Here is a 24,774-nt window from a genome sequence, read left to right as displayed (position 1 = left end):
GCCACATTTTGTTATAAAATCTAAGCTTTGCTGAACAAAAACTAATTTAAGGAACTGATGACATCAGAAATATTGAAGTCAGATAATTATAGTGAATTACATTTCAACCCATGCATTCAGATACTCTTTATAAAGAAAAAGATTGGGTTTTTTATATTAGCAACCGAAGTTGTCAGGGGTACCAGGTCTTCTCCCAAATATTATTAAGCAGTCATTTCACACAAGTAGTGTGTACACAATATGTCTACATTTTTTAATGACTTAAAAGATGTCTAGAGATTGAATACCATATGATTCAATCCTCAACCAGCAACATTAACAGAAGAGTTAAAAAATACTCAACAAAATTGAGTTGGTAGAGAAAACAAGTTATGGTTATTTGTGTCACCAAAAACCAAAGGATACATTGCATTAAAGGAAAATACTTTCATTCCTAAACAAAGCAAGTTAACAAGTGCTAGGTCTATATTAGTGCAGATAAAGTAGAACAAGAATCATGTGAAAATAAATTTTTTATACATTCTCATCTCGACTTGGAAACATGGACATGAAGCAAAAATCATAAAAAAGGAAGCCATACGATCATGCAGAAACCCACTGCCTCAGCTAAGAAAAGAAAAGAGAGAAAAAGGGAGACGGAAAGGAAATGCTCTTCCGGGAGTTCAGATCTCTAAGTTGGGCAGTGTTTTGCAGTCCCTCTGGCTGCTTTCCTATTTCCATCCACTTTGCCAGGAAACTGCTGAAGCTCCAAAGAGCTGTTACGGAGACAGGACATTCCCAGACTGCCATTGTGCCATTTGGTGGAGCACTTGCTAATTTTAGATTAGAGGAGGAACACACTGGGACAATTAGCCAAGAGCCACTCCTGGCTCTTGCTCCAACCCATCTTCAGACAAAACTCACATCCAAACAATAAGACCGTGAGCAACACCCTTCAAACACAAACAAAAAACAGAGGCAAAGGAGAATCCACCATGCCTTTTTTGGCAGAATACATCTTTCAGGGGACATGTGCATTTCAACCCCCAAAGCGACCACTGGAAATGAAAACCCTTTGCTGAACGGCACCTTACACCGAAAACCCACCTGCAAGTGCTGAACGTTTCAAAACAGGAGGGGACCATTTAATGGCAGAGGACAGGGAAGATGGCCAGAGCGAGCTCTCCGAAAGAGTATCTGATTGCATGCCACAAGAGATTATCTGATTGCGGGGATAATAATATTTGGCATGAAATGGTTTGATCGCACCCAAAGCCATCTCCATGCTGAAGGGCAAGAGCTCTTCCACCTGTTCCCCCTCTCTGCACCATCCAGCTGGGGACACAGGTACAGCAGGGAACAGATCAACCCGTTGGAGATGGGGAAAGGAACCCGTAAATAAGTGTACCCAAACATCATACCTTTAACAACACAACATCTACAGTCCTGTCCACCTTGGAAATGTCACACAAGCTGTATCGCCTCTTGTGGCGTTCGTACATTTTGTCCAAAAAGCTGGGAGCGGAGGAGCAGAGCCCACCATGAACCCCAGGCTGACCGTGGCCAGGTGCGCTCCAGACCTCTCACATACGTGCTCAGAGGAGTCCCTGTGTCTCAGCACACCAGCCTGTCCGAGCCTCTTAACAGGAAAAAGAAAATCCCAGAGCTGCGACCGTCTGATAAAGTCTTCTCAGAACAGATTTGCTTATACAGGCAATGTAGGATCTTATAGTAAACAAAAGATATTTGAAGAGAGCTTTATACATATAGGATTGGGTTTTTGCAACTGCTAAGAATGGTATCAGCCTTCCTGTTATAGTAATAATAATAATAAAAAAAATGTTTTCCAGACAACTTTGATATCCAAAAAGCACCAGAATGAAAATCCTGCCCGAAGAGAACAAAAGCCAGATGTATGCTGCAGGAACCCTGACGCTCCGAGAGGAAAGGCAGAAGGTAGACTCAGCCACGATGGATCTAATTCAGGAAAAAAAGAAAAAGAAAAAAAGACGATCACCGTATCCAACGTAAATACTGTCACCAACGGGTTTTTTCTTTCATGCCCTCATGCACTGAAAGAAACAATAAAAAAAAGGTACTTTTCTCCTTTTGAGTTGGTCCACTGTTCACCAGACAGAAGGGCTTGGTTTTGCGTTAAGTTAAAATTTCTAATGACAGCACAGGGCAAAAGGAAAGAAAATAATGAAATAAAGCCACTCCCTCCTGATTTGGGCTGGGACGTCACTACTTGCATTTTTAGCCCTGCACCAGTGCTCTCCCAGCTTTCAAAATTTCTTTGCAGTTGTGGGAGCATGATTCATCTCTTCAGAGAGAGGGGAAAAAAAAAAAAAAAAAAAAAAAGGAGGAGGGGCGGGGGGGGGGGGAGAAAAAGCAGCAGCTTTTCTTTGCCAGCCTCTTCCACCTCCAGCTGCAGGCACTTGGTGTGTTTGCTCGGTCCAAAAAGAGACTGAGAAGCAAAGGGACATGTTTTCAGAGAGGTAAAAAGACTCTTCCCTCTCCCCCAGGCAAAAAGAATGAAAGACAATTTCAGGCTTAACGCTTCCCCAAAACAGGAATGGAAACTTATGATTTAATCAGTGCACACACACACACACACACACACACACAAAAAAAGGAAATCAGCCATTTACTTTTTTTTGTTTGTTTGTTTGCAACACAGAGCAAAAGATCTCAGCAACTTGCTGTCTAGAAAATACAATTTTCCCTCTTTTATTCTAGCCTGAAAGGCAGAGCGTTTTTTTCTTAAAAAAAAAAAAAAAACAAAGCTAAAGTTTTTTAGTCTTTCTAATGCTGGGCCAGTCAGAGTGTCTCTCCCCTCTCAATAGCTCATTCACATCAGCTGGGCCCTGCATGCACACTGCCACATGGTTTCCTGTTTTCAAACTGCCCCCTTGCAGCCCCCTCCGCTTTCCACCCCACCCTGACCTCTCGAGGGATGAAATCTTTCCATACTTCCCCGGCTTTAGACATTCTCTCATTCACCGATTCAAAAAGGAATGGGGGTGGTTAAAAAAAAGAAAAAAAAAAGAAAAAAAGAGAGAAGAAAAGGGCAAGGGGGAGGTTCTGTGGCTGGGTGCTTGTAGCGAGCAGAACTTGCTGCTTTTCTGCACAGAAAAGCTGGAAACGCAGGAATTGTTAATCCCGTGTTGCAAAGCAGGAAGCAGACACCGGAAACGGCGCTTATCAACCCAGCGTTTCATTGCAGATCTCCAAAAGCCATCCTCCGCGGCACCGGGTGAACTGGCCCACCTCCTGCTGCTGGGATTTGCTCCCAGAGTTAAGGGTTTGTAGGTCTTTTCATCCAGCCTCGTAGGGTGGCCCCGGTCGCCTGGTTGTATGAGGCATTTTGTAACCACCAGCTCAAGCTCTGGCAAAGGTGACTCAAACCCTGCAGCCTGCTGAAACGGATAAAAAGTGAGGTTTTGGCATTGGAATGCAAGAGGAGTCTTCTAAAGGAGGTCTAAACCCAACTGCTACGAGTGGGCGCTCCAGCTCCTCTCTTTCCAGTGCTACCCAGCCTTCTGACCATCCAAAAACATCACACCATCAGCCTGCCTGTGAGTAAAACAGGAACTGACTCCCCTCTGCACCTATTTGGTAAAACACTGAAGAATGGAGTTTACAGAAACACGAAGTACTGTTTTGGGCTCTCCTGGATATGACACCCCCAATCCGTAGAGTCAGATGATACAAAAGCATAATTACCCTTTAGATTTAGCAGGCTGAGTAAGCAAGCTGAGAAGGGCGTCTTTTCCTAAGACTACAGCACAGCTTGGTGGCACAGTGGCCAGCCACCACTTGAAGGTCCACCTTTGGGCATCACGCCATGAACATTTCCTCATGCGCCGGAGTGGGCTGGGAACTCGCAGCGGATGACCTCCTCCCCGTAAGTGACACAGGTATGCTCTTACCTAGTCAACGCGAGGTATCTCCCCCCACTTTCCTTAGGGTCCAGTCTCTCCCTCACAACCCAAAGCTTCATCTCCACCACACCACCAGCTGAACTGAGGAGGATCTCCTCTACGAGGCTCTCTTACAGCTACAATCCCCGACTCGAGATCTCAGCCAATGACTCTGTTCTCCTTAACAACGAGTGGAGCTTCTGCTTTCAGTATTAGGACACACGCGAAATGTGGTAGTACTTTGGGGACTTTCTGGAGCCACCAGTTTTCTCCACAAGTAATGAATCCCAGAAATCATGTGCCTGTCGAGATGAGGAATCAGAAATGGCTGTGACAGCATTCCAGCCCTTCAAACACTACCATAAAAGGCAGGGATTTCCTCAAATCTAAATTTACAAGACAGGAACGTATAAACAAAGTGTGTGAATTTAGTTCAGGTAAACGAATTTGCAGCAGTCGCTGTGCCTTAATGATGCTCTAATGTTTCATTATGGAGTACCTGTACTTTTTTAACTGATACAGTATTTAATTTTGTTTTCTAATCAATTTAATTACAGCTGCTGGTATATAAGGCCAAGATTTACCCAAACAACAACTGCACAGCTCTGTCCAGGCACTCCACTTACAGCACTTCACCTTTCAATGGCAGAGCCCCTCTGGCAACCAGAAAGAGATGTTCAGCTGCATGGCTTAAGCAATGCCCACCTTGCAGAGGACACTGCCACGTGAGCATCGCTACTAACTGTGACAGAGCATCTTCCCTGGAAATGCAAGGTAGGTCCGACTTGTAGCTGCATTGACACCCAGTCTTTTGTGGCTCACATTATCTCACTCTTCCTACAGGTAAGGAGAAATGAGAAACATCTCTAGCCAAAGGAGGTAGGAGACACACTGGGAGATGTGCAATCTTCATAGCAGGAAGTTAAAAAGAGGAGGCCAATTTTTCTGAGCTATGCACAAGCATCTTGGTATGGCCAAAACCTACAAGGAACCCAATGTGTGCCTTCACAGGGTAGGAGGGAACAGAAAGTTCAGGTGGAAGGTGCAGGCAGGTGACGAGAGCTGGCCAGGGAAGCTGCCAGAGCAGCACCAGGCAGGGTGACTCCGGGCACAGGACGTGTCCCAGGACTCATGTCCACGCCCTACCTGCAAATCAAGATGATGACCTGCCTTCCTCCATAATTATGTGTCTTGACCTAGCAAAGGTTGCCAACTGATCCCTTTGGAGTCCTCTACACCTTCAGCCACAGAGGGAAATAATCAACACAAACAAACAAACCAACAAAAAATATACCCCTCCCTCCCTTCCCTTTTTCTTTTCAAATTTAAGCTTTCAAATCCTGAATTTATTCCAAGAGTTTTTCTGTGGTTATGTTCCTGACTCACAGCCAAGATCAGGAGGCCAGTGACGACTACAGACACCCAAAGTCCATCTCATCTTCATTTCCAGACTTTACTGTTGAAGGGGGGGAGAAACGTAAAATAAACAAATAGAAGATAATGTGCCAGACACATTCCCCCTTGGGAGACCATCACTCTCTTCCCACATTAGGTGGGGCTTTTGCTGCATTGTTTCAGGCTAGAAACCTTGCCTTGCACACAGCCTTATATACACACAGGCACGGGGCGAGCAGACACAGAAGACAGACTCAGCCCGGACAAAGCAGAACAAAGGCTTCCAGTCTCCTTTGTCCATCTATTTAAGGCAGTCCCTTGAATGCCATATGCATGTTTACACAGTATACAGTATTTATGCTTAGAAACACAATGCACCAGACAGAGGATAAAGATTAAATTTAAAAAACCTACTCCAATGAGTAAATAATTCTCTTTTTTTTCAGCAAGTTGCTCAAAATGGAGAGGAGATGCGAGCAGCAGCCTGGGCCACCGGCTGCTGATGTGACAGTTCTGGGCTCCTTATTGAAAACATCTGGAAGAGCTGAGCCACTTTGTGCAGACAGGAGTTTGAAACTATCCAATCCGTTTCATATCCAAACCAAAGTCCAGCACTGCGGATTTCAAGGGAAGGAAAAGGCGGGGGGGACGGGGGGGGGGGAACGACTAAAAGCACTCGATCACACCATATGATCCGTAACTCATCCAGATAAAACTCCGCCTCCTCTACCCGCTAACAGGCCTCTTAATGAGAAGGAAATCATGGTTATTCTGAAACAGACTGCACTATTGTTATCTGTTTCAAATTACTTTTGCCATATTGTTATGAAACACAGAAAATGATGCAATCTGCAGAAATACTCAGGCTTATTAACTTTTTTAACTGCAGCTCTGATAGGAACTAATGGAGCAGTACATGAAAGGAAAAAATTCTCCCTGCTTTAAGCAAGTCAAAACCCACTTTTGGGCATTAAACACAGGAGATAATAAATTCATCAGTAAGAGAGAAGAATTACAATTTCAATTGCTCTTTTCTTAAAAGAAATCAGCTTTTTGGAAAGAGTTTTAAAAATTTTATGTTTCTGGCACTTGCAATGATAGACAAAACAACCCCCTTTTTTTCTAAAACTAAATAAGGCAAAGGAAATCTGCACTCTAATACTGCAAAGCCTGTAAGAGGAGCGCGTCCAATCTGGAAGGGAGCGCACATCCATCATGTCTGCTGGGAGGCAGGTCTGCACCCGCGTGAGAGAAGACCAAGACAGATGCTCGAATGTGGATATTGAAGATGACCAGGCAGTTGCTGAACACTAGCAAGCATTCATGCTGCAGACCTTGGTAAAGAGTCATGGATGTTAGATAATGCATTTCTCATTTTTGCAGGAGCACTGCAAGACTGAGAGGAGTTTTGTGACTGACCCGCTCCCACCCTGCCTGTCCATCTGCATCCCTGCGGTGACACTTTGGTCCAGGGCCACATCCTGCCAGCCATGGCACAACCCACTAGCATCCCACCAAGCAGCGTCCTCTTTGTGGGGTGGCCCCAAAAGGCTGGTCGTGATTTTGGATTTCCCTATGAGGTAGGGCACAGGAAGAAGAGGATTCACAGAGAGGGACATGGACAGTCCTCTGTGATCACGTCACAGGGATCCCATCCATGGCAAGTGCTGTGCTGCTGTAAGGGGGAAGGTTAGTGATGCAGGCAACAAACCTTCACAGTCCTGGTCCTAAAACACCTCGATGTTCACCAGCTCGACTTAATCCTTGGGGCAAATCATTCACAGTACCAACACAACTTTTATTCTCCAGCCTGGACAGCCCCAACTCTCCTAAAACTTCCCTATTTAAACCATTCAGATCTTCATGCAAAGGTCTGGAGAGACACATTTCCTCACAGAGCAATACCGTGCTTTGGGACAACACAAGCAAGCTGAATTTTATATCCAAACAAACAACCATTGAGCCACAGCCTGTGTTTGAGCTCAAAGACATAACTGTCTAACAAACAGCTGAAGAACCACAAAGGAGGAATAAGAAGGGCTTGGAAAACTGTCAGACATACAGATACATGGAGCACGTGTTTTGAGAAAATACAAAAACACCTTGAGAGACCTTCAGCCATTTCCTGACCTTCCCTTTTCTAATATTTCTTAGAGACTTGGTGTACATTTGTCAGGAATTTCTATTGTCCAAATAACCTTCGGAAAAATGCTGAAGCTTTGGTCTGCCACGGAGCATGCCTGAACATCCTTCCAGAGGAAGTCAACTGCCCATCTTACTGCTCCCAAATGACTACAGGAGAAACACATCCCACGCAAGAGATTAGCAACCCCTCAGCTGACTTTACATCGGTTTGCAAGATCTAGTTCTGCCTTTACCAAAAATAACCGCACATTGAGATGTCTGGCTGGCTGAAGTGCTGTGGGATCTTGGACCATGTCACAGATATTTATTTAGCATGTTATAAGAGTTGAGAGAAATATTTCTCACTGTCAAATACTGGACATGTTGTTTCACCCTGTGAATTCCAGCATCCCGAAAACAGGGAAGGAAAAAACACGAGTGGATGAAGTGGGAACAGTCTCCAAAACAGGCTGTCAAAATGCACCTGAGCTATGAACTGCAGAAGCAAATCAGTCTCCCAGAAGCAACCTGTGCTGGACATTCCCTGCATCCTCCAGGATGCCGGCTGCTCCCGTGCTCAGGCGCTTCCCACCAGGACACGGGGCCTAATGATTTACAGATTGGGTAAAACACAAAAATAACAGGGTCTTTCATAAAGAATAACACAATTTTCAACCAAGACATCTGGATGGGAGATACTGCTTTGGTTTCACAGCTGGCTCAGCCCAGTCTGAAGCTGCTGCCAAAGGGGGTCATCAAAAACAATGTTCACTTCTTTGACTTCATTCAGCACTAAAGCTGGTCACGTTAGCTCTAGCTTAAATTTCTCTTCATGTTTTTCAGTTGCTGGTAATGAATGTGCAAATTTTACATGCACACAATGAGCAATAATCTTTGCTAATTATGGTGATTTAAGCTTCCCACTCTAAAGGCAGGATTACAATTTCTGGGATCTGGAAAGATAATGACATAAATAAAAGTATTTAAAATAGTGAATTGTATTTGTAGGAGTTTTCGAACCATCATAAACATTATACAAATTGGTTTGCACGGGCTATCCACCAAATATTTGAAGGCCTGCTGAATTCACAATACCCAAACAAGCAATGTCTGGTAACTTGTCCTACAGAGGAGTTAAGTAGGAGATCATTGCATTTGTCTCAAATGCAAGAAAAAGGGGATGTTTCATTATCTATAAAGTTCACAAATGCAAAACTCGAAGGAATTTTTCATTTTTATACCATGCATAATAAAAAAAGCATATTCTGACATCACTGGGATAGATATCAGATGTAAGAAAGCATTGATTTACACAAATAAAAACATATGTTCCATTATCCCATAATAACAAATGCCAGAAAGAGTAAAGCCTTACAGTTCAAGGTATGAGGTTAAAAATTAGGATGAGTTTTTGTGCAGGAAAACAGATTGCCTCACATTTGCAGAGAGCAGGAAACATCACGCTGTATTCCGAAATAACAGCATGATACCTGTTGCTGTAGGCACGGCACCGGAGCAGACGGACATCATCTGAGCTGCTGCAGGATGCCTCGCCATAACATGAGATTGGTGCTGTGATACACCTGGTGTATACTTCTATCTAAAGAACTTATGTATTTAGCTAAAAACAGAGACGGGATAGCAGATTACATGGATGAATTGGCGGATAAAGCCCAACAAAAATGACGTATGGTATCAGTGAGTAAAATTAATAGACAATATAAAAATGACACATCTTGAACTGAGGAAATTATTCAACTTTTACCATTCTTTTATGCCTCCAGTTTAAGGCACCGTAATCTAACTGAAAAACAGAGAAGGGTCATTCAAATGAATAAATCATGCCAGAAAATGATTCAGCTTCCCTCCTTTTTTTTTTCTTTCCCCTTTTAATTGAAGTCCCTAGGACTCAGCCCTTGGGAAGCCCACACAACCCAGTGTATTGTCCTGGCCAGGCACTCTGTCAAAAGGGAAAACGTTATCTCTTCTTTCATCTTGTAACTTGAAAATCTGGGAGGGGAAGGTGGGAAAACAGAGCACCGTACAAAGGCACCCATCATATTTCCACGTCAATTTTTTACTTGGCTGCTAATGAAAGCAGGGGATTGAAGACATTGTGGTATTTGTTTTGCCCTTCCAATTCTTCTGTTTGCTTTGTGGGGAAGAGGATCTCAGATCCGACCGGTAACTGAGATGCTCTGAGTGCAGCCAAGGGCCCCTCTCCCCAGCAATAACAGACACTCCAGCTCACCCTCCTACCTACAGTCGCATCCAACCAATATTTTCATGCCCTCTCTACATGCATTTGGAAACTTGAAATAAAATCCAATGCAAACTTTGAGAGGAGGCATTTGGATTCCAGCTCCTGCCTGGGAGGTCTGCTTTAGGACCACATGAGTATTCATTTGCTCACTGTTTTATCCGTTTCCCTGGTAGTCCTCTGCAAAGAATATTAAACAAACATGTCTTTACAGCTCAAGAGCCCAGGAAGGAATGTGGACCCTGCGGAAGAAACCTGTTTTTACCCCACTTTTATCCCTCTGGTCTAAAGATGTATATGCAAGGATAAGGATTCATTGAGCCCACAAAGCCATCATTAAGGACTGCTTATACCAATACATGCTAAATATGTTCCCCTCTTTAGCCCAACTTTAGAAAATATTCCTAATGGAATTTCAAGACATAAAACATATGTATAATTAACAGCCAGATATGTGGAAGCATCGTCATTAGTGAGGAATTTCCTCAACTGTTGACACTGCTCCAGAAAAATAATAAAATATTTATTTCTAAGGTTATAAACTAACATATGCTACATCTCCTCTACTAGCTTTTCAAAGATCCCTTTACAGTAACATTTGTTGTTGCAAGGATAATTTCTAACTGGAATAATGGATGCAAAGCCTGCTCCTATTTCTCTCCACTCAGTTAAAGGCAGGGAATGTCCCTGCAAATGCTAAGAATTTCAGGTTGATACAGGTGTTTTAGGAAAACTTTAGTTACAGGGGTTTTGTTCTCTCCTCTCTCATTCCCCACCTGCCATAGCTGCTGCACTTCCATACATTTAACAGCTTTAATCAATAGATAAATATACAAACTTAAACCAAAGGACAATGATAACTGTAGCCAAAAATGTCAAAAACCAGCATTTATTATATCTGGGAGCCTTGCAATTTCCCTGAGTTATCCCACCGATTCAGGCTATCCCAAGAGCTGCAAAAGTCACTGCGTTGTAGGTAAGGAAAATGGAGCATCTGAAATTTCTCACCAGTGACTACAAGGAAAGGGTTGGTTTTGTTTTCTTCGGAAAAAGGGGGGAAATGTTCTGGAGCTCTCTTTCTCGAGGCTAAAATCCAAAACATTTACAAGACTCAGAAGCAAGAAAGCTTGCAGATAATCAGCAGAACTGATGCCAGTTCAATCAAAGCAAACCAGTAACAGCAACTGGGAGGAGTACAGATTATGCAGCATCGTTCTATACAGAAAAAAAATATCCTTTTCGCTATGCAATGGTTAAATAATTTTAACTAGAAACCCCTTCTATCCCAAGCTAGAATTGCTGACTGCTCAGCTAGTCATTTTGGCTATTATGTAGCATTAATCTCTGCTGTTTCTGAAGTCAGCCTTTCGGAGAAAAAAAGGCAACTTCAAAACATGCAAAAATTAATGAAACCCATATGTGGGATACTGTCATTATTCCATGTTTACAAGAGGATCAGGTTTTGTTAAATGGGCTTATTTAATGCAGACGCATAAGAAAAAATACCCAGCAAAAGATCTGAAAGCTATTGAAAGAAAAATATTTTCTTTGTTAACCCAAGCAGCTAGTAACAAGCAAAAAGACACAATTTAAACTAAAAGCCACTATATATTCTGGTGCAACTTTGTTTACAGCTTCACTGACAGCTTATAAAGTTCTCCTAAGTAGAGAAATCTCTCCTAGATATATTTTACCCTTTTGACCCTTTTCACCCCCCCATACTGTATTTAAGCTGGGACAACCTAAAAATCAATGGCTTATGGAAACGTCTGTTGGTACAGGCACACAATTTAGACTTTTTTCAACAGCTGTTGTTATTTTATGCTTTTTTTGGCTAGGTCAATCGGCAAGACTGGGAGAAAATATTAGCTGGGCTTCTCTCCTGACTTTGGTCTCTCTTTAGCGGCTGCAGTCAGTGCCCCATTCCCTCCCCTGCCCTGGGAGTTTGGGGAAAAAATAGTCTGAATGTCCCCAAAGTCTGGTCTTGCTCACCAGCCTCAGACAAGAAATAAAGGAAATATAGCTCCCAAATGGGCACCTATATTATCTCACTTATTCACCTACATACTGGCTTAAAATATCCCCTACTGTAGCTGCTTTCTGCCCCACACAAGGGAGCTAAAACCCTTGCCCACAGCACACGCTGCTACCCGTCTCCCTGGCTCCCCTTTCCACTTCCAACAGCCCTCCACAATAAACCCCAGGCTTGTCTTGCCTCCCCTCCTGCTATTTCATTGCTGGGATCCAGACATCTGCCGACATCCTCCGTAAAAGATAACACACAATATATTTTAAGACCCCATCTGCCAAAAGGTATTCGATGCTTCCAGACAGCACTACTTACCAGATAGGGTACACACATTGCTCACAATGAGACATGCATAAAACCAGAATGTACTTTTCCTGGGAGACTAATGCTTACCTTAAAAAAAAAAAAAAAAAAAATTCAACCAAAATGTCCTATTTTTCAACATTTAATTCATCTGCTACTTGAAACAATAGGCTTCTATATAAATTCTGTTTTCTTGTAAGAGAAGAAAACAACTTATAAAGCTTTTAAAGTGCTCTAAAAATCATTTTTTCGGTGTATGTTCAAACTGCTGAAAGCCAGAGAAAGCCAATACTCCGAGCACAGATTTCCCCCCCCGCCTTGCTCTTTTTAACAGAGAGAACTTGTTTAGTCTTACCTTCAAAACTTAATTCCCTGCCATGCATTCCTACTGTCACCATCGGTATTGACTGAATTGTGCCAACCCTTGCCCAAAAGGATGGTCGCAAGAAAAGTCAGTTTAAAGAGAAAACACTTATCTAAAAGAGGGAGAGCCCCAGGTTCACAAGCGGAGGAGATATTTCAGCATTGAAGAATTCTAGGAGCTACTCCAAGACGCAAATTTTTGTTGTCTGGTGCACTGTAAGGATTTTAAGCCCAGAAAGAAGTTATTTATTTAGTCTATATACTTAGATTTATAACACGGGCAGAAGATCCATCTACTCTTCTGGGTGCCTTTTGCATCGTTTACAACATACAAAGTAAACCTCAGCTTCCTCAAAGACAGAAAACAAGTAATAAACGAGTCTTGACAAGCAAAATAAAATGCTGTCCCCCAAATATCCAGCTATAAACAAAAAAGCCTTTAGAGGTTTCTCTCCACATCTCCTCAAAACGCAATTAAAACCAGAATTTGCAAAATGCCCTAAAACCCATTTCAGCCCATGCAGCAGAGAGCAAAGAACTCTCTCTTCCCCCTTCCCCTTCTAACACTGCAGGACCCCAGTCTTTACAGTCAGTACCTCCCCCTTCGGGCATCTGCAGGTGGGAATATTTGGAAATGGTGGAAGCAACCCTCCTTCCCTTTTAAGAGGTTCAAAAAGGTACATTACTGCTCTTTTTTTATCCCTTACATGCAGGCATTTGAAGCTAAGACTTGTCCCCCTCCTCCTGGGCAAGCGGGCAAGTATGCATTTCCTCACCTTGTTATGGTCAGTGAGTTAAAAATAAAAATAATAGTGGAACAAAACACCAACAAACACTTCTTTAATCTCAGCAGACTTGAACAGCCCACCTCTGTCCATGCTGTTGGTAAGAATCAACACGATCTACAGTGTAATATTTTGGAGGGGCAGAAGAGATTTCTATATTCCCAAGTACAGAATCTCAGACTGAAACCAATGTTTCAGAGAACTGCACCTCCAGCCCCTGAAAATGTGTATTTTGGAAATAATATCCCTCCCAACCACTTCTAGGCATTTAATGTGTCCAGCTGTGTTAAGAAACCAAGCAAAAGTTCAGTGTCAAGTAAGTCAGGATTATGATCTTCTTGTGATTTATGGAGGTAAGTACAGTCTCAGACAGAAGAAAAACAAGTCACTTGATGCTAAGCAGACTCAGTACCAGGGCTCAGACTAATGAGTTAGCAAGGGTGAGGCTTCGTGTTCCTACCTCTTATCTCACCAGCTGGAAGGACAACATATAAGAAGGGAGAACACAGCCAGCTGGTAAAAGATAGGCAGACCCAGCGCCACAGTACTTGCAAACACAGTATTAGCATTTGCAGTAGAGAAGATGGAAATGCTTCAGGACAGGGAGGCATGTGGTATTTGATAAAGGTACTGTACTTCCCACAGGTAAGAATATGCCCCCAAATAACTAAGTGCATAAATAAGGTGAAACTACTATTATCATGGCTGTAATGGTATCAGGGTACATATATCAAGGCAAAGTCTTTAGGGGGAAGTAATACGTAACGAGGCTGAGAAAATCATAAGCCAACCATCCATCCTTCTGCAGATCTGAAAGGAGCGCAGTGCAACTCAGGTTAAACACAGGCTAGCAACAATTCCTCTGATTCAACGTACACAAACAGAAGAGAAAGCAAATGAGATAACCCAGAAATATTGGCTCTATCTTTTGGATTAGTCTCCTGGGCACAGCTACCGCCTTCATTTTCACTGAGTACATTGCTGGCACAAAGATGATAAACACAGTAAGCAAGAAGGGAGGGACCAGCTAACTTCACCACTGCTCAAGAGAAAATCAGAAAGTTAGCTACATCAAATACATGCTTATTTAGGCATAAATTTAATGCATCACTGAAGCAGAAAGAGAAGGTGGAAGGAGAAGAATCTTGTTAGCTGCGAGAGACCAAGTGCGAAAGAAAGCCTAGTTTAGAATTTGCTCCCATCTGCTAATTCCTATACAGCTGATCGAGTATATTTTATTAAACCATTGCAAAACTCTGTCACATTCTTGTTACAGCCTCCATGCTGGGGTTATTCCAAAGCAGAAGTCCAACAACACAGACCACAGGAGTAAAAACAACAAACTGGCAATGGAAGGAGGTAAGTGGCAGTGAGAAGAAACTCTTTTCTTATCCCTTATGCGTACCTGCTCTGGGGTCCCAACAAAAAAAGTCACTACTGTCCATGCTTTTTACAGGATCTGCATTTGGAGACATCACCTCTTCTTTGGTGTGACCAATGACTAATACAAGTCTTCTACCAAAATTCAGAAGTTTCCTCTCCTTGAAAGTTTTGATGAATTTGCTATTGTGACATAAGGACGGCTATGGTTGACCACGGCCAAACACAACACCAATGCACTGCTCTATCCCTGGGGCTTTTAATTCTGACTTGCAGCTGCCTCTGCTCAGCCAAACCCACTCCCTTCCATACCAGTCAAGTGCTTTTATTTTAGATATCATATGCCTGGATACCAAATCACTCAGTCCTTCTGTATAGACAAAGATATTTTAATTATCCAGTGCAACACAAACCATCTATTCTTGTTTCACAGTCCCAAGTTTAAAGCCCTCTCCATCACCACCGAACTGCCCCATACTACTGCTCTGCACAGTGCAGACCAGGCAGCAAGGAAAGATGTCCCTGACAGAGCCAGAGAGCAATCAATCTGCTCAGTGTGAGCAAGGATGCTGCATGGAAAGGCAAACACTTAGTTATCATCCAGGCTTTTATCTCATCCGATGTTTTAACAGCAGTTTGATCCCAGAAGCATTCTGCAACACAGTTGAGTTGCTTTGGGCCACACCAGGATGTGTACATGACTGAGCAGTAACAGCAGAGATGCTGGACGAAAAAAATCTGAGATTTCCACCTTTTCATGAAAATGGTGTAATAAGGGAAAACAGACTACCTAAAAAGGGGGGAGACGAGACTGAGAAAGGGGAATCTGTGCAACTACCGCGAGGCTAAATGCATTTTGATCATTTTGATTCCCTGTTTCCACAGAAAGAGTTTTAACAGTACTGGGTAAAACAACAAATACGTTTTCATAACAATTCACACTGCATGAAAGGAAATACTTAAGTATTCTTTCTAACCTGCATTCTAGCCCTACGTACAAGTCTCTCCTGTCCTTTACCTTTTTCTTCTTACTCAAACCATTCTATTCATCCTTTGCTGGAAGATTAAGTCAGAAATGCCATGCCTGGATACTGCTAGAGCCTGTTGTTCTTCATCAGCAGCCAAGAGTCCTGCTCATCTCTCAGAGAGTTGTCCCTATCTGAGGGCTCTCAGATTGCACTGCTAGGTTTCACCTTCTAATGCGGATCTGGAAGACAGGAGGTATCATGCAAACACCAAGTCCACACAAATCTCCAGTATAACACAGGCCAGGCAATGTAACCCCGCAGCATTTCTAACACCGGTCTGGAAGCTTATGTAGAGCTGCAGCGTATCACTCCTAGGACATCCAGTCCTGATGGAAACACTGGAAGCAACGGAGAGCTCACCCCTTCCTACAGTAACTTACTCAAAGAATTAACTATTTTCACCCTTCAAAGTTTTCACTGTTCTTCCTACAGTCTCAACTTGTTTAACCTCACCTTCTAAATGCTGCATCTCATTTATGGCTCTTCCATCAGAGTAAAAAGTGGCAAGAAAGCTGTTCCCCATGCATACGGTTATAGTCCAAAGCTCCCCAAATGGCAGACACTGCTTTGAACCCAGAACAAAAGCTTTGCCCAGGTCTCATCTCACTTTTGAACCTGGTCCATTCACAGCAAGATCTCCCAAACACCTGTGCTGACACAGCAAAGGAGGAACCACAGTGCCTGCCAGTGGCTGTCACTGTGGAAGCCATGACCCAGTGGTACCCAGGGGCTTTCTCCCTCCACGTGTCACTTCTCACTGTGGTTCACCTTTCAGGAGACTTTCTGGATTTGGCACAAACTGTACCAAAAAGCTTTCCCAAATCCTGAAAAACTACACTTAAAAAAACCTGCCACGTACAATAGCAGTTAGTGTAGGATGGCAAGAGAACTGAAGCACCAGTCCATGACTCCTCACAAACCATCAGAACAAATATCTGTTAATATAATTAAAAACCTATTTCTTGTATTAATGACGTTTTCCTCTAAGGTGGTGTAACTATCAATGAACTGCAAAAATCATAAGCCTACAGAAAAACATAAATGCTGGCTTCTTTATGTTGTAGGGTGCCAACTTTGCCTTCCAAAATATCAGAATGGAGCTAGATAGGTTCCTGCAGAAGGATAAAAACCCAGTGATGTGATACACCAAAGTACCCATTTATCATAATAACGCAGTCTCCATCGAAAAGTCCACATATGGTCTCCCACGTTATCATCTTAATTTCCTCTATATTTAGATCAGGAATTCAGCGTGCAGTAACCATGTCTACCATGCAACAGTTACACCACAAAACTTTAAGAGATTTCAAACACAAATAAAAGAATCCATATGATACAGGAGTGAACCATTCAAAACCAGCACAGTATTTTCCTTCTCAAGGTACAATATTCAATGCCAGCATTCCTTTGCTACAGTAACAGTCTTATACATCCATTATTTTATGGATCCATACTTTCATGACTGTATTAAAAAAATGAATGTATCTAACCACTGGAAGGGAACTCCAAAACCGGGATTTTTTTATACTGGAAATCCTTTAGCTCTGTGTTGTACAAACTTGTGAAATCATGGGGTCCTGATCCTAAAAAGGGCCTCAGAAAGCTACTTTAATACACTGATGTTAAATAATTTGTATGACTGAATCCTTTTGTCCGAAGCAAGCCAAAAGCAAGCATCGCAGAAGATTTGTAATTATTAAACAGTTGTCTTTAGTCTGCATCCATCTCAAGACTACGGCAAGAATATATACACAGGTCTGCCTTCAAGGCAACAGTATTTGCAGATGGTAAATAAAATTGCAGGTAGCTCATGATGATTTTAACAATGACTGTGAAAAAGCTGAGGGATAAACTTCCTTTGCAGCTGGTACTGGGAGGGTGGCAGACCAAAATGTTTTATTAAAGGAAATTAGGAAATGATGAAAAAACAGACTATCAGGGCTACGCACAGAAATCTTTGCCTCTAAAAAACATTGCCTATAGTGGCTGAAGGGGAAGGCGTAGGGGAGGAGAAGTAACTCACCATCTCTAGAGATCAGCAAGGGCTAGCACAAGCCCTGTGGCCACAGCGAGCCGTGGGGGCTGCGCAGGCACCTTCATCCGCCCCGTCCTGCTGCAGGCTCGCACTGAGCCAAACCTGGGAGCAGCATCTTTGCGCTGAGTCGGGGATTTGGCTCGGCGTCCGCGTTCCTGCTTTCTCGCTAATATCCGTGAATCCTGTGACTGAGCTTGGAAACGACTGTCTCGAGCTGAGGATTAGCAGCGTTCAGGAGAAAAAGGCATCGGAACTGCAGCACCCAGAGAAATTAAGCATAGGACCAAAAAAACCTGCCACAATAGTTGTATAAACGTCTTCCTGCTACAGATTTCAAAGCATGAGTAATAGTAATGGCCAAACAAGAATCCCAGCCTGGTTTGAATTTCTTTCTTTTCTTTCTGCCTGCTTTTATTCTAACTCCCTGCAGCATGTACCGCGGACTCAATGGCTTACGCAGCAATGCACAGAACAGACGGCGAAACCCCGGGCAATCTATTCCACAAAGCAATGAATTTACTCAGAGGTTGACTGTCTGACACAATTTCCTCCTAGATCTCTCTAGCCTCTGCTCTGAGCATCCGGGGCAGACACAGGATGCTGGTGGGTGTGAGAAAGGGCCTCACAGACTAGCCCAAAGCCTTGACCCGATGGGTATGTGTGTGCCACCCTTTGGCACTAATGTGAGGCTTAGGGCAGGCTCCTTTTTGGCTGGGTTTTTCCATGTTTACACTAGTTACAGGACAACATTTACAAAGAGAGAGTTACACAAGTGATTTTAAAGAGGCAGGGCTAGGACACAGCCTGTTGTTAAGGCTGCACTTTCCACCGTCAGACCCCACTGATTTGTTTCTAACACTTCAACTACTTGCTCTGAAACTGCCCATGCTGTTGGGAAGCTTCCCATGCTCTTCTGCAGGTCCTTTGAAAAACACAGATTTGCAATCACCATCCCATAGTACATACATATGTACACACATGCAGATGGAGGAAATGGACTTCAGTGCGCACAGACAACCTGAATTTTGGCAGGTCCTCAGAGTGAGTGGTTCATTTAAGAAGTTATTTCCTAAGAAAATAAATTGGAACCTGGAAAACTATAACGACCCCTTGCCTTGGGTCACCGACAAGGTTCAGCAGTTTTGAGCCATGAAGCATCTCTCTACTATTTGACTTGACCACCAACCAGCACTGGCACCAGGCTCTCCTCCTAAGGACCAGCCACTACAGGGGGGTGACACTGTACATCTAGGCCATAATTTTCTCCATTTATCTGCTGACTCCAGGAAGAGCAACATGGAAGACTACAGTTGGGGGGGAGGAAAAATCTCTGGATCCTTTACATCTACTGTCCATCTCAACACCCACCTCAATGCCATGTGGGTCTCTCCTCTCTCCCTAAGCCCTTTTCCACCCAGTCCGGCCCATCCCCTCTTCCCACCTCCATCTCCTACAGTCCTGCCATCCCTGTCCCCTTCCTTTGCACACCCTGCCGACTCCGGCCAAGCTGCTCCCTCCTCTTCTCCCTGTTCAGTGAGGCACAAAGTGGGGGGGCCTACAAACCAAAAGCAACAGGCAACAACAGACCTGGAGCTCTGTCCTGACAGAGCATCATCTATCTTATCTGTAACAACTCCCAGGGAAGGAGGTTTCCTAGCCTGCCTAGGTGGTCTTGCGACAGTTTCATAATGATAACAGGATGTTTTCTCAACATCCAGCCTAAATCATCCTGGCAAATTAGCAAATCAGTAAATTAAGCTGCCATGGAAATCTGGGACTTTAATAACCATTATTACATGTTGGCAGACTGCTAGATTGCACAATAATTTTCTTTTTGTTGCACTGAATAAATTTAATTCTTTCAACCTCTTCTCCCATTTCTTAATCTCTTCTCGTTGTTTCCTTCTGGATACTTTCCAGTATGCCTGTGTCCTCCTCGGAGCAGGGCACCCAAAACTGGATTCAATGACACTTATGATGCCTCTGCAGTGCCACGCACGAGTAAGTCACTTCCTGCACCTTACGGAGGACACTCCTTCAGTATAACTCAAAACAAGATTTGTCTCTTTTGCAATAGTCTCTCGCTGATGATTCATCTGCAGTCCACTAAAAATCTTCAGGCTTTTTCTACCCACCCCTCTCCAGCTTAAACCTGACTTAGTAAATGTGCATTTTGATTTCTTCTTTGCAAATGAAGTACTCTGTGGCTGCTTTTATCTCTTATCTGGATCCACGCTCCAATTCCTTAAGGCCACTCTGAACCCTGACCCTGTTCACCCAAGTGCCTGAAATCCATCCCAACCTGATGTCATCCGAGAGTGTTATAAACATACTTCCAACGTCCAAATCATGACTGAAAATATTGCAAGTTTTCCCCAGGAGGCGACCTTGCTGATATATCACACATTACTGCACTACTTGGATCAGTGGAGAGATGAAAATTCAAATCTTTTTCAAGCTTCATTCTCTGTGAAGATATTTAGAAATGCCACGTTTACCTGGTAGACTGCAACTTCTGAAAATACAGACATTAATTAAAAACTAATTCATGTGGTAAAGGTAGGATGCATTAAATTCAACAGGAACTAACTAATGAAATTAATAAATACAATGAGAAGGCTATTTCCCAGTGAACTCTGTTTCTGGGGTCAGCCAGCTACAATTTGTCAGTCACAGGCTTAGACAACTGAAGCTGTTGGATAAACCCTGCAGTGCAACCTTATGCATCCTGCCACATGAAGACTAAGATTCAACAAATAATGAATCATAACCAATTTCTGGGATCAACACAAGAAGAGAAGTATATCAGGGTACAGTTCATTTCAAACTGTCACTTTACTTTCATAATGCTGGTGCCACCAGGCACCATTTCTAAATTACTGTAATATCACAGTATACAGAAGCCAGACCAGATTTCTCAGAGTTAAGAATCTAAAGTTATTCAATTTAAAATTGCTAAAGTCTAATTTTAATAGATCACACCAAGTTATTGCCCCAGCTCTACTCAAGATCCCCAAACAAAGCAGGAAGATAAGGACCAGGGGAGTCTCCAGCAGGATGAGCACCCACTGTCCAACATGAAAGGAGGTTGGGAAATTCTGGTTACAGAATTTCTATAGCTGAACAAATACAACCTCTGAGAAAACATTCTGGAGATTTAAGAAACAGACACTTAAAAAACCCATTTTAATTGGAAAAACCATTTTTCCATTATTTTCTTTTCAGTGCTTATAACCCTACAAACCATTATTTTCCTAAACATTTTTCAGCTGCAGCTTTTCCATGACATGCACAAGAGCCTCTCTCAGGCAAAGTCTTCTGAAACAACTACAGGGAAAGCATGTGCAATCTTATATATGTAATACTGGAATCAGCTAATTCTCAGCCTTCAGAAACCAACTCACAAGAAGGAATTTTCCCCCTTTTCTTTCCAGTGTGGTCAAGCTTACTGTCATTCAGCTTGATTGCACTATACAAGAAGTTGCACTTTTTAGGCTCCAAAACATATATTTTTTTTAACAGTCTGTGCATATAAACAGCTTTCCACATTGCATATTTATAAATAACATTGTGCAAAATTCTCACCCATAAAACAGGAGTTAATGCAGTTCCCAAAGTTCGAAGTTGCTGACAGTACCGGTGAGACTGCTAAATACCTGTATCTCCTGACCAGGTGCAAGCAACATTTCTGTTTGCAACAAGTTAAGAAAACCGCTTTTACTAACCACAAAATCGCTCTGTAATGAGAAGGCAATGAGCAGCTGAAAGACTTCTGGTTACAAAAAAAGTCAGCACTAAATAAAGCAGAGACAGGACGTGGCAGGAGATGCACACTTTGCGATGGCTTTCACTGGCCAGCTCCCTACCCAACCTACACGTGTGAATTAAGCTCTATTTATAAGTCTTCCACCAATGTGGTTTTTTTTTTAAATGACCTTAATATAGTGCAGTTGTTATTTTGTTTCTGTTGAACGTAGCAACAGGAAACTCTGTGAGTCCTGCAGCAAACTTTCCATTCCACTGGCACTCCCATTCCTGCACCAGAAAAGCCAGATTTCTAAAGAGGTGTTTGACGAGGTGGGAGGGAGAGGAAGAAGAGAAGAGAGCACACAGTTAAAAAATCAAAATGCCTGTAAAACATGCAAAATGGAAGCCAAATTCAATATGTTTCTTTTCTTTATTCCCTGTTTGAAAGGAAAAGGCAGTGCCCTAATCTGCGTTTTCTAAAGATATATTACTTTATTACCAACGTATTAGTCAGGAAAATTATCTTTAATAAAGGGTTGGTAAAATAAAAATCATCAGCATCTTTACACTCACGCATTCCAGTAATGAAAGACTTACTTATCAGACAGCACAAATTTTAGCTTGGAAAGTTATTTGCTTTAGTCCTTGGCTAACTCACCGAGCAAACAGCTACAGAAATTAAGCCTTAACTTGTTAAAAACATAATAAACCTGAGTTTATTACAAGCTTTGGCAAGACTGTTCTGCCACCTAAAGAGCTTTACTGTGGGATGAGCAAAGCTTTTTGGTGCTCCACCCTGCAAATGTTAACTCATCCCCACAATATTTTCTCTTTTAACAGCTTCATAATGGTACACTAAAACACAAACACAGCTGCTCAATGGCAACGTGCACCAACACAGGCTGCAAGCAATTTAGCATTTACAAAACACTTTCTTTTTCAGGAACAAGAAACTATATATAAAATATAGGAGCAAATGCAAATCCAGCTAGGAAAGGTAAGACCAAAAAATCCAGCTGCTTTAAACTGAAAACCCAGGGGTGCTTTAAACCAAAATTACATTCCTGTCAAGCCCAATATTCACGTTTTTTTTAATCATAGACAGTCCTTAAATACGGCAAAGCACAACTAATAGAAAACAATACCAACTGATTTCTGATCCCTGGCATACTTTTTTATATTGTTTCACTGACATGAGGAATACGGGGTTTCCCCCCACATTTGATCCCTGTATGTCTTCCCATTATTTAATTTTTCTTCCAGCAAAGGCACTAATGCTCCCAGCCAGCAATGCCTTTAGCCCTCGGAGTCTGTGCATGCACCAACACTGACCGCAGCCACAGTCCCCTCTGCCAAAAACTCCCTGGAGGGGCAAAGCATGAGAGAGGATAGAAAGAATTGCCAGGACCATGCATGTGCGAGGACCTCGGAGGCACTGCCAGCCCCCATGCAGCATTGCCAACCCCAAGCATGTTCCAGGGCATCACTTTTATCAAATTATACATAAATCTTGGTACAGCCCTGCCTCACGAGGAACCTTTGGGGTCAGTCTCTGTGTCACCAACTGAGAAAACATAAATGTGGCTTAATCCAGTGGTTAAAAAAACACAAGGTCTAAAAGCCCACACTATTTTTAAAAGGCTAAAAACGTCATGGTGATGGATGCCATTCAGCTTTACAAAGGCTACAGAAAGAAAACCAGCAGGTTAGGTGGCTGGCCACAGCAACGGTGGCATTTCTTTAAAAAGCACAGAAAAAGACAAGGTGACAATGCATAAGTGGCACTCACCACTTCCTCGTGGGCTGCGCTCTCGACACGATCTTTCAGAAAATCCACCTCATCTTCAGTTTTCATTTCCAACTTCCCTGTGAAAACAGAGGGTTCACCCAGGCAATTTAAAAACAAACTTATTTCAGGACTGCTGATATTTTTCTGTTTATTCAATCAAGTCTCAAAAAAAAACCAACCCCAAAAAAGAAAAGAAAACCCAACCCCAAAACCCTTCAACAAGTCCGTTTGACTTCCAACATCTGGTTTCATTCCCGACTTTGCTGCTTGTTTGTTATTAGTTTTAACAACTGTCGTGTCTGGGACTGAAGGAAACTATCAAACAGCAGCAAGCACAGGGTAAAACTGAAAAGCTCTAGGTGAGGCTGAGCACATCTGCATGTATTTGCTCATGTATTTTCTTGGCTCCCATTTGTCTAGTTAAAGAACCAAAATTTTTGCTATTTTTCTTCTTACCATAACCCAAAGATAACACAAGAAACCAGCCTTGCCTTCTCTCAACAGGTATTTTAAGTGTTGAAAAAAAAAAATGACAAGCTTCAAAAATGCAGCCCACCTGCACTGCCTTAATGATGATGATTAGGTCCCTGGACTAGGAGGGCTAACACTTTTCTGTTGGAGTTTACAAAGTCCCAGCTGATTTTCCCCTTCCTCACGCTCCCATGATGGTGTCACCACCACAGTGGTACAAACATCACATCCCAGCTGCTTTCTCTGCGCAGCAAAGCTTTCATTAGTCACCATTCCCCAGGGTTCCCTTCTGCATACCTTTTCCTGGCATAAAGTCAATGTCTTAATACTCTTTCAACCCTAAGATAATGACTCTCATGACACACAGGATACTTTCAGAGAAATGAAGTGATTTGACCAAAGCCACCTAGATGGAGAGTGGCTGTGTTAGGGCTAACCCCCCCTCTAATCCCGTTCCCTCTCTCATTTCTACTAAAACCAAACACTGGATGGATGACAACACCTTCTTAAAGGCAACATATGTTTGCAGTGAGTTTACCCGTTCAGGGATTTAGCAATAGGAGCCTCCCATCTTCACAAGTTTTCCATTGGCATTAAAGTCAACCCTTCATTTTGGGACTATCTGGTTTTGCAATGTTCTATTGATAAACTAATCCAATATCATTAAGTCAAATTGACATGATTTTGTAGCGATTAGATGAGTTTGTGGGCAGACTATCAGAAATCAGAGGTAATGCTACAAATTTGTGCGAGTCCCATTTGTTGGCAAAGCAGAGATCACGGTTGCAATGAGATGTGCTTGCGGTCCAATGGTTGAGAACTTGGTCCAAAGACAGAACATGCAAGGAAGAAACCTCTGGTGCACTGAGGACAGGGGAAGCAAGCGGTGTAGTGATACTCCATGCTGGGTAAGAACTGGAGGATGAAGACATGTACCCTCAGGATGAAATTCAAGGGGACATTTTTTTGCACTCTGCCACTTCTTCCTAAACTTCTATTAAGAAACATATCTCAAATGAAAAGCACTATAATGCTATCACAGTCCTGCTACTTTAACAGGGGAAGGGAATTGTAGTAAGTGCTTTTCCAAAGGGAAAACGCCATTGATGAGAATGAGGTGAAGACTGGTAAAATTCAAAATAAGGTGACATTCTTCTACCTGG

The 24,774-nt window shown here is 42.7% G+C and overlaps 1 protein-coding gene across 10 annotated transcripts in view; it reads right to left on the bottom strand.

Moving 5' to 3' along the window:
- AKAP13 (A-kinase anchoring protein 13) overlaps positions 1–24,774 on the bottom strand; it is a 229,029-nt gene that overhangs the window by 74,219 nt on the left and 130,036 nt on the right. For 8 of the 10 annotated variants that reach the window (XM_052807307.1, XM_052807309.1, XM_052807310.1 and 5 more), the window contains one exon: positions 23,141–23,217. In XM_052807307.1, coding sequence (XP_052663267.1) covers positions 23,141–23,217 — 77 coding nt within the window. Of the gene's footprint in view, positions 1–1,400; positions 2,198–23,140; positions 23,218–24,774 lie in introns of those variants that run through there. The other 2 variants (XM_052807316.1, XM_052807317.1) reach the window with 1 other exon arrangement.

The sequence above is a fragment of the Harpia harpyja genome, chromosome 14 (genome assembly GCF_026419915.1).
Source record: "Harpia harpyja isolate bHarHar1 chromosome 14, bHarHar1 primary haplotype, whole genome shotgun sequence".
In the NCBI taxonomy this organism is placed as follows: domain Eukaryota; kingdom Metazoa; phylum Chordata; class Aves; order Accipitriformes; family Accipitridae; genus Harpia; species Harpia harpyja.
The sequence above is the reverse complement of the archived record's forward strand: the minus strand, read 5'-3'. Positions and strand labels throughout refer to the sequence as shown.